The sequence below is a fragment of the Octopus bimaculoides genome, chromosome 7 (genome assembly GCF_046866305.1).
Source record: "Octopus bimaculoides isolate indiv1 chromosome 7, ASM4686630v1, whole genome shotgun sequence".
NCBI classification, from domain to species: Eukaryota; Metazoa; Mollusca; class Cephalopoda; order Octopoda; family Octopodidae; genus Octopus; species Octopus bimaculoides.
In genome coordinates this window covers 46,598,214-46,607,693 of record NC_142934.1, presented here as the reverse complement: position 1 = coordinate 46,607,693, position 9,480 = coordinate 46,598,214, and the positions used below count along the sequence as shown (strand labels likewise).

Here is a 9,480-nt window from a genome sequence, read left to right as displayed (position 1 = left end):
AGGGATAAGATCTGTCCGTATTTGTTGCATCCCATCAACATCTTTCTGCACTGCTAACCATTGATCCCTCTCCTTCAAGTCATTCATTAGTGACATCCATCACCCGGCCTATCTCTATGACTATCATTCTCTAGTGCTTTCTCTCTCTTAACAGCAACCAAAACCTTATGTACTGCTAACTATCATTCATTCTCCCACAGATTACTAACTATGATATCCCTCGCTCTCTTTTCTACAATTCATCACTTGATCTCTTTCTTACCCACAAGTACCACCTCTGCCACATTATTGGCTATAGGCTCTAAGGTAATACTGTCTCTCTTCTGTTACTCATTCCAGCATTGTCTCTGCCATTATTCCCTCCTCAATCATCCTCTCACACAAATCATTTCGTTTCCCAACATATCTCACTTCCTTTACTGTCCCACCCATGTTCATATGTTGACTTGATTGAACCAAGACGGCATAGTGAAGACTCTTTAGTCATGTGAATTACAAAACAGCCTAACAAGTGTTGCAGCCATCATGAAATGTGTCTAGTAACTCTGTGACATGTTTGGCTAACAAGAGAAGACACTACAGAGTTGAGAACATTATAACTTCAGCAGTGTTGGTTCAATGAAAGAGATACAGACAATACACTTTACCTTCTTAATGAAAGAAGGATTCATTGGATGAAATTGTCTATGATATACAAAAGAATTGGACGGTCATTACTGGAAATATCATGGTTCTAGTTCTGCTTAATCAGGACTAGCCTGGGGTTAAACAAGAACAACAGCATTAAATGGGAAGAAGCAGGCTACGAAATTGTCAATGAAAAAAATGACAAAATTAAATCAACAAAATACAAATAGTATTGTTTCTCTATTTCTTCTTCCTTGTACTTCCATTTCCTCAGACAAATATTTTGAATGAAATATTTTCTATAAACTGTTTCAATGGAATTCCAAACTAAAAGTAAACAGGAGGTCTTTTATTGCCCACTTCCACCATGACCTAATTAAACTTACTTTATGCTTCAGCCTCTCAATACGTTTCAAAAGTTGTTCTTTTTCTTCCTCCATCTGGCTGATATCACGACGAATTTCTGAAGTGTTGAAGCTGGAGTTCCTTTGTTGCTCAGAATGTTTGTGCCATTCTTTGAACTGTTCAATCAGTTCTTCATACTGAAACAAAAGAAAACAAAATGGATACAACCAGAGATCATTCAGTTTTGATACACAAATGAACACATTAGTTAAACTACATCTTGGTGAGAGCAACAGATATCAAATGGGACCTTTCTATGTAAATTTCTGGTATATTTCATATTATTCTAAATTTCTGAAATTTCCTCAAAGAGTTTTTATAAGAAACAAGCTCATAAAAATGACAGATATCTTGAATGAAAATGAATTCAAAATGATGATTAAAAATGCAGAGTTTTATAAACTACGAAGAAAATTGTTTCATATATATCATAAAATATTTGTGTGGGAAGAAAGCATAATAGTTTGTAATTGAGGATGTGATCCAGTATGCTTCAACAAGGCACTCGACTATACTTGCTTCTGTTTGCCACATTGATAAAACAAGATTTCACTTCAATATTACAGTTAAGAGATCAGCTGCAGGAAGGTTATTCAGCTGTAAAAACAAAATCATCATCATCATCACCATCACCATCACCATCATCATCATTTAACATGTTCTTTAAGCTGGTTTGGGTTGAACTAGGTCTCATCCACTGTCACAATTCTCCATCATCTGGGATGCACCACAACAGAAAAACCAGCAATCTCTGTAGTTGTGTTTATATTACTTTTCTTTCTCTTTCTTTTTTTTCTTCTTTTTTTTTTAACAGACAGATGCTCTCCCTATCGACAGCTATTTCACAGCATAGACTGTGCATACTTTATTGCGTTGCTAGAATTAGCTAAGTTATCTGTAATGGGATTACAGTGTCTCTTATATTCTGTAACAGTTTCTATAGAAAATCATTGCAAGGAAAACTTGAAGTAGGGAAAAACTAATTAAACTAATACTAATATACTCGTCTGAAAAAGGCGGCGAGCTGGCAGAAACGTTAGCATGCCGGGCGAAATGCTTAGCGGTATTTTGTCTGCCGTTACGTTCTGAGTTCAAATTCCGCCGAGGTCGACTTTGCCTTTCATCCTTTCGGGGTCGATAAATTGAGTACCAGTTACGCACTGGGGTCGATGTAATCGACTTAATCCGTTTGTCTGTCCTTGTTTGTCCCCTCTATGTTTAGCCCCTTGTGGGCAATAAACAAATAATAATATACTCGTCTGACAGTGTTCAGGCACAGCTGTGTAGTCGGAAGCTTGTTTCCCAGCCACATGGTTCCAGGTTCAGTCCCACTGCATGACACTTTGGGCAAGTGTCTTCTATGATAGTGACAGGCCGATGAAAGCCTTGTGAGTAGATTTGGTGGACGGAAACTGAAAGAAACCTATCGTGTGTGTATATATATATATAGCTTGACTGGCCTTCATGCCGGTGGCACATAAAAGCACCCACTACACTCTCGGAGTGGTTGGTGTTAGGAAGGGCATCCAGCTGTAGAAACTCTGCCAAATCAGATTGGAGCCTGGTGTAGCCATCTGGTTCACCAGTCCTCAGTCAAATCGTCCAACCCATGCTAGCATGGAAAGCGGATGTTGAACGATGATGATGATTTAGATATATGTTATGTGTGTGTGTATGTGTATGTATGAGTGCGTGTATATATTTATGTGTGTGTATCTTTGTGTCTGTGTTTGTCCCCACCTACCATTGCTTGACAATCGATGGTAGTGTGTTTATGTCCCTGTAACTTAGCAGTTCAGCAAAAGGGACTGATAGATTAAGTACTAGGCTTACAAAGAATAAGTCTTGGGGTTGATTTCTTTGACTTAAAACCCTTTAAGGTGGTGCTCCAGCATGGCTGCAAATTACTGAAATGTGTACTAGAAAAAAAAAATAAAAAGAATAATACTACAACTCTATCAAAAAGATAGCTGTAGAGAAGAGGAAGTTAGAAAGTGAAACCAAACAGAAGGTAACTTACTTGTTCATAGGACTCAATTACAGTTTGATCTTGCATAATGTCTGTAGGAACAGTAATCTTGACAAGAAACTGAGCAAGATAAGCCCGTTTCTTCAGATCTGTTATTCTTTGTAGAAGCCATTCCAGGATAGGATAAACAACAGACTTCTCAGCTTGAACAAGGCCACAGTTGAAATCAGAACTAAAACCAAAAAATAAAGACTCACTTTAGGAAAACCATTTTTTAATCACCACCATAATCACAACCATCATCATTGTCTAACGTCCACCTTTTCCATGCTTGCATATGTAAAGAGAGGGAAAAACAATACTTTATTACCAATAAAACTAATTTTTTATTTCTATCTTTTTTTTAAATATCTCAGTCACAGGATAAAGGAAAGTGCACGAGCTGCCTTTTTAGGGTCTACAAGACTGATGGGACGAAAGAATGAAGTTTTCCTCAGACTGAAGATCTGATTCAATTGTTTGCAACTGAGTGAACCCTGCAAAAGGCACTATTGGACCATGGGCTGGTCCCACCAACAGGCTTCCATACGACTTCAGCCTACCAAATTCTACTCAGAATACTTTAGTCAACTTGAGGTTAGGCTAAAGACCTTTGCCCAAAGTTCTGTGTGGTAGGACTGAACCAAAAACTGCACAGTTTTGAAGACAACTTCAGAACCACACAGCCATGCCTACCCCAGCATAATAAATTGATGAAAATCATCGTGTCTTATTCTTGCTTGTGACTACATAGATACCTAAAACAATGAGGAAAGTATGGTACAAGCAACCAGATCATACACATCGATGAGCAATAGCTATGCTTGTGCGTATGTGTTTCACATTAGTTGACAACCTTTAAAAATAGAAGACACACTGGATATTGTATTCCTGGGTACACAATGCCTGAAAAGTTGGAAGGTCTTTAATCAGGGCAGATAAAACTTGACAGTTTGTATGTGGAGAGATCAAAATGTAATAGGATATTTCATTACTGTTATCATGTAACTCCACTTCAGCCCTGATGGAGTGGAAATATCACCAAAAGTGGCTCCAAACATGGCCACTCTCTCCCTCTCTTAGGGATTGTGTACCTAGGACTACATTATCTGATGTCTCTCTTCCCTTATCAAGACAGAAAGGTATCATGTAAGGGAGATTACTCTGCTACATCTAGCAGATCAAATCGAGAAAACACATACAAGTTCCTTTGTTGTTTATTTGAGTAACAATACACTTATTTTTCCCATTCTTTTAACTGGTTTCAATCGTTGAACTGTGGCCATACTGGGCACTGCTTTTAAAGGCTTCAGTCAACTGTATTGACCCAGTAACCATTCTAAGACATTTATATACCAAATGACTACTACATAAAGAGATATAATTCAAGATAAAGATTTACATCAGTATACACAGATATATGCACATCACCATCATCAGCTTTATTTTACATCTACTTTCCATGCTGACATGAGTTAGATGAATCATCATGATCTGAGGCAATTTTTATTCCATGTTACTTTAGAGGAGTTGGTACACTACATCTAATTTGTACATCCCATCCTTGATATGATGCCCTTCCTGAAACTAAGGAACGAGATGTTTTTTTCTTGCCCATTTGGCATCACTGATATAACTGACTTTTTTGACATCAGATGCTTTTTGTCCCAGGGGCTTTTGACATCATAAGAATTTCATTTTTTATTCTAGTTGACAACTAGCTTTTTATCACAACTACTAAGCATTATTTAATTTCTACTTCACTTTATGTATATTATGGCTATCTGTCAAAACAACGGTGAGATTCTTTTGCTACTGCAAAATCCCATTGGGTTAATTAATCATAAATAAGAGGGTCAGTACCGCCTGACTGGCCTTCGTGCGGGTGACACGTAAAAGCACCCATTACACTCTCTGAGTGGTTGGCGTTAGGAAGGGCATCCAGCTGTAGAAACTCTGCCAAATCAGATTGGAGCCTGGTGTTGCCATCCGGTTTTACCAGTCCTCAGTCAAATCGTCCAACCCATGCTAGCATGGAAAGCGGACGTTAAATGATGATGACGATGATGAATTAGTGTTAATGAATTACAATAGGCTTTTCTGACACATATTTGGGAAAACGACACAGTTAATTGCATCAATCTCATTACTTGCCTCATACTATTTCAAATCTTGAAAGCATGGATGGCAAAGTTGATGCTAGTGAGATTTGAACTCAAACCACAAAGAGATGTAAGTACATACTGCATGCTTTTTTTGTCTGATATGCAGTCCATTCTTTGATTCCCTTTCTTTTAACATTGATTTCTCACATTTTCACTAGGCCAAAAATCAGTAAGAGAGGAGTATGACCAATGAAACCAACTTCAACAAAAAAATAATGCGATTCTACTATAAACACAAGACCTGAAATTTGAAGGGGATGGGTTAGGCAATTACATTTACCCCAGTGTTCATCTGGTACTTTTGTATTTCATTGACCCTGAAAGGGGTGAAATACAAAGTCCACCTTGGCAGAATTTGCTTTCAGAACATAAAGCAAGAAGAAATGCCACTAAGCATTTGTCCAGCTGTACATTGCTGGAGACACAAAATCCAGGTGTGTTTACAGAATCAAATATGAACTTGTAACAAAGATACATATATAGAAGAGGCATTTATCCCAATACTCTCTATATTTCTACCAACTATCAGCTTTTAATGTTAAATAATGATTTCTGGCATATGAAACTGGCCACATTTTTGGAAGAGGACGGTTAATTCAATAGTATTTGACGAATACTTAATTTGCTAGCGTATAATGTTTGCTGTCACAGATGGTATGTTACCAAGCTGAGCTTACTACAATGGTAGAGTGTGGTAAGAAACTTACTTCCAAAGCACATGGTTCTGGATTCAGTCTCATTGCATAACATTGTGGGCAAATATTTTCTACTATAGCCTCTGGCTGACCAAAGCTTTGTGAGTGAATTTGGTAGACAGAAATTGAAAAAAAGCCAGTCACACACATATATATATGTATGTATGTATGTATGTATGTGTGTGTGTGTGTGTGTGTGTATGTGTGTGTGCGTGTGTTTTTGTGTCTGTATATGTCCTCCACCGCTGCTCGACAACCAGTATTGGCATGTTTATTTCCCTCTAACTTAGTAATTGGGTAAAAGAGACAGAATAAGTACCAGGCTTAAAAAAAAAATCACTAGGTTTGATTCATTTGATTAAAAATTCTGCAAGGCAGTGCTCCAGCATGGCCGTAATCTAATGATTGAAACAAATTGTTGGCACTGTTGTTGTTGTTGGCACTGTTGTTGTTGTTGGCACTCCGTTGCTTACGACGTCGAGGGTTCCAGTTGATCCGATCAACGGAACAGCCTGCTCATGAAATTAATATGCAAGTGGCTGAGCACTCCACAGACACGTGTACCCTTAACGTAGTTCTCGGGGATATTCAGCATGACACAGTGTGACAAGGCTGACCCTTTGAATTACAGGCACAACAGAAACAGGAAGTAAGAGTGAGAGAAAGTTGTGGTGAAAGAGTACAGCAGGGTTCACCACCATCCCCTGCCGGAGCCTCATGGAGCTTTAGGTGTTTTCGCTCAATAAACACTCACAACGCCCAGTCTGGGAATCGAAACCGCGATCCTATGACCGCGAGCCCGCTGCCCTAACCACTGGGCCATTGCGCCTCCACGATTGAAACATGTAAAAGGAATACAAACTGCAAACAATTTCTAGACATCATTATATGACTCCAACCTGACTTAATCTGTTTCAAACCGAATCATCTGAAAACAAATAACAATCGGATTATATCACAATGCTGCAAGACAAGAATTATTATTTGCCATCTTTGATGGGTGTGTTACACTCACCAAATACACCTATGTTAGACGTTGGTACTCAATTTACTAATCACAGGAGACAAAATAAGGTAAGAGTTGACCGTGGCACGATAAAAGCTCAAAACGTAAAGGGACATAATTCTATATCACATTCTTACTGTCAACAGAATTTATTTTGCCATCAATACCCAACAATAATGATTTTTCAATATAATTTGTAGAGAAGGGATTAGGTGTTGAAAGATAGATCACCTCCAATATTTGGCAGTACCAGCCAGAAAAAAAATGGCAAAGTCAATTCAGGTAGGATTTACCTAATAATAATAATAATAATAATATACAAAGACCTGGAAATAGAGGTAACTCGAATGTGGAATCTAAAAACAGAAACAATTCCTATCATAGTAGGTGCCTTAGGTATAATAAAAAAATATTCAGACAAATACATAACAAAAACACCAGGACTTACAAATATATATAACATACATAAAATTGCACTACTGGGCACTGCACACATCCTATGCAAAACACTTTCATTACAGTAACCATAAGAGCATCACAGCAAACTACAGCACATACCCAAGGCACACAGAGGTGCGCTCGGTAGTGAAGTGAAAGCACGTTATAAAAATAAAACTACTGAACAATAATAATAATAATATTTTCTACTACAGGCACAAGGCCTGAAATTTTGGGGATGGGGTCTAGTCAATTACATCAAATTTAGTGCTCAAATGGTACTAAATTTATCGACCCCAAAAGGATGAAAGGCAAAGTTGACCTCAATGAAATTTTAAATCAGAATATAAAGTCAGACAGAAGAAGAAGAAGAAGAAGGAGGAGGAGGAGGAGGAGGAGGAGGAGGAGAAGAAGAAGAAGAAGAACAACAACAACAACAACAACAGTTTCAAATTTTGCCACAAGGGCAGCCATTTTGGGGAAGGGGGCCAGTCGATTAGAGCGACTCTAGTAAGCAACTGGTACTTAATTTATCAACCCGAAAGGATGAAAAGCAAAGTCGACCTCAGTGGAATTTGAACTTAGAACATAGTGGCAGACGAAATAACACAAAACATTTTGCCCAGTGTGCTAACGATTCTGCTAGTTTGTTGCCTTAATAATGATAATAATAATGATTTCAAATTTTACAAGGGCAGCCATTTTGGAGGTGGGGATGACTCGATTACATCGACCCCAGTGTTTGACTGGTACTTGTTTTATCGACCCCCACCAAAAGGATGAAAAGCAAAGTCAACCTTGGTGGAATTTGAACTCAGAATGTAATGGGCAAAGGAAATACCGCTAAACATTTCGCCCAGCATACTCTCTTTTTACTTGTTTCAGTCATTTGACTGTGGCCATGCTGGAGCACCGCCTTTAGTCGAGCAAATCTACCCCAGGAGTTATTCTTTGTAAGCCTAGTACTTATTCTATTGGACTCTTTTTGCCGAACCGCTAAGTTACCGGGACGTAAACACACCAGCATCGGTTGTCAAGCAATGTTGGCGGGGACAAACACAGACACACAAATACATATATATATATATATATATATATATATATATATATATATATATATATATATATATATATATATATATATATGGGAGAATGTACGAAAAAAAACAACAACAGACGAGGACAGGTGGTGTAAACAACAAAAGGATGTATTAGTTTGACGCTCATACGACAGGCTTCTTTCAGTTTCTGTCTACCAAATCCACTCACAAGGCTTTGGTTGGCCCGAGGCTATAGTAGAAGACACTTGCCCAAGGTGTCACGCAGTGGGAATGAACTCGGAACCGTGTGGTTGGTAAGCAAGCTACTTACCACGCATCCACTCCTAATGATTCTGCCTTAGTGATAATAATAATAATTATTGTTTAATTATTCAAAAAGAAATTAATAAGAAATTAATTAATACTTACAATGATTCTTTATCAGAAGGTGGAGTATATTTCAAAATCTTCAATGTATTCATAATACGAAGAGCTGTCTGTTCAGGAGTTTCTTGTCTAATATCAAGTTTGTGCTGAAAAGGAGCAGAAATATGAAATGAAGGCATTGGTAAATTTTGTCTAAATTTCTGAAATGAGGAATTATGGTTCTCATCTTGGTTATTACAGACAAATTTTGATCATTGTATCTTCTGGCCATCTTCAGGTGTCTGTCATATTTCATAGTCTTCTCAGAATTTCAAACAAAACCCTTTAATTAACTCATTAGCATTTACATAATTCTCTCAAAATTAAAACTCATTTATTTACATTGTATTGACTTAATCATGTATTATCTTTAGCGTCAAGATTTTGATGAAGTAACTGCCAATATTTAGAATGATGTTGTAAGGCTGGTGTGATAGGTCAGATCTGGACAGTTTGAACATAATAGAATATTTTGGCAGGACATGGTCAGTTTAAATGCTAAAGGATTAAACCAACAGAGGTTCTGTTGTCCATACGAGGAATATTCTAATTCTGATTTCTGATGTTGCTTGCTTATTCCCCTTGAAACAATGTGTGTATGTGTGTGTGTGCATATTCACTGCGTCAATGTGTCCATCCCTGCTCATCTCTTGTGCACACTCCTATCCAC

General features: G+C 37.7%; 1 protein-coding gene across 3 annotated transcripts in view; it reads right to left on the bottom strand.

Moving 5' to 3' along the window:
* LOC106874173 (intraflagellar transport protein 81 homolog) overlaps positions 1 to 9,480 on the bottom strand; it is a 40,412-nt gene that overhangs the window by 22,919 nt on the left and 8,013 nt on the right. For all 3 annotated transcript variants that reach the window (XM_014921822.3, XM_014921824.3, XM_014921823.3), the window contains exons 3-5: positions 8,814 to 8,917; positions 3,053 to 3,233; positions 1,014 to 1,169 (exon numbers count right to left, since the gene is read on the bottom strand). In XM_014921822.3, the coding sequence (XP_014777308.1) occupies positions 1,014 to 1,169; positions 3,053 to 3,233; positions 8,814 to 8,917 (441 nt within the window). The remainder of the gene's footprint in view (positions 1 to 1,013; positions 1,170 to 3,052; positions 3,234 to 8,813; positions 8,918 to 9,480) is intronic.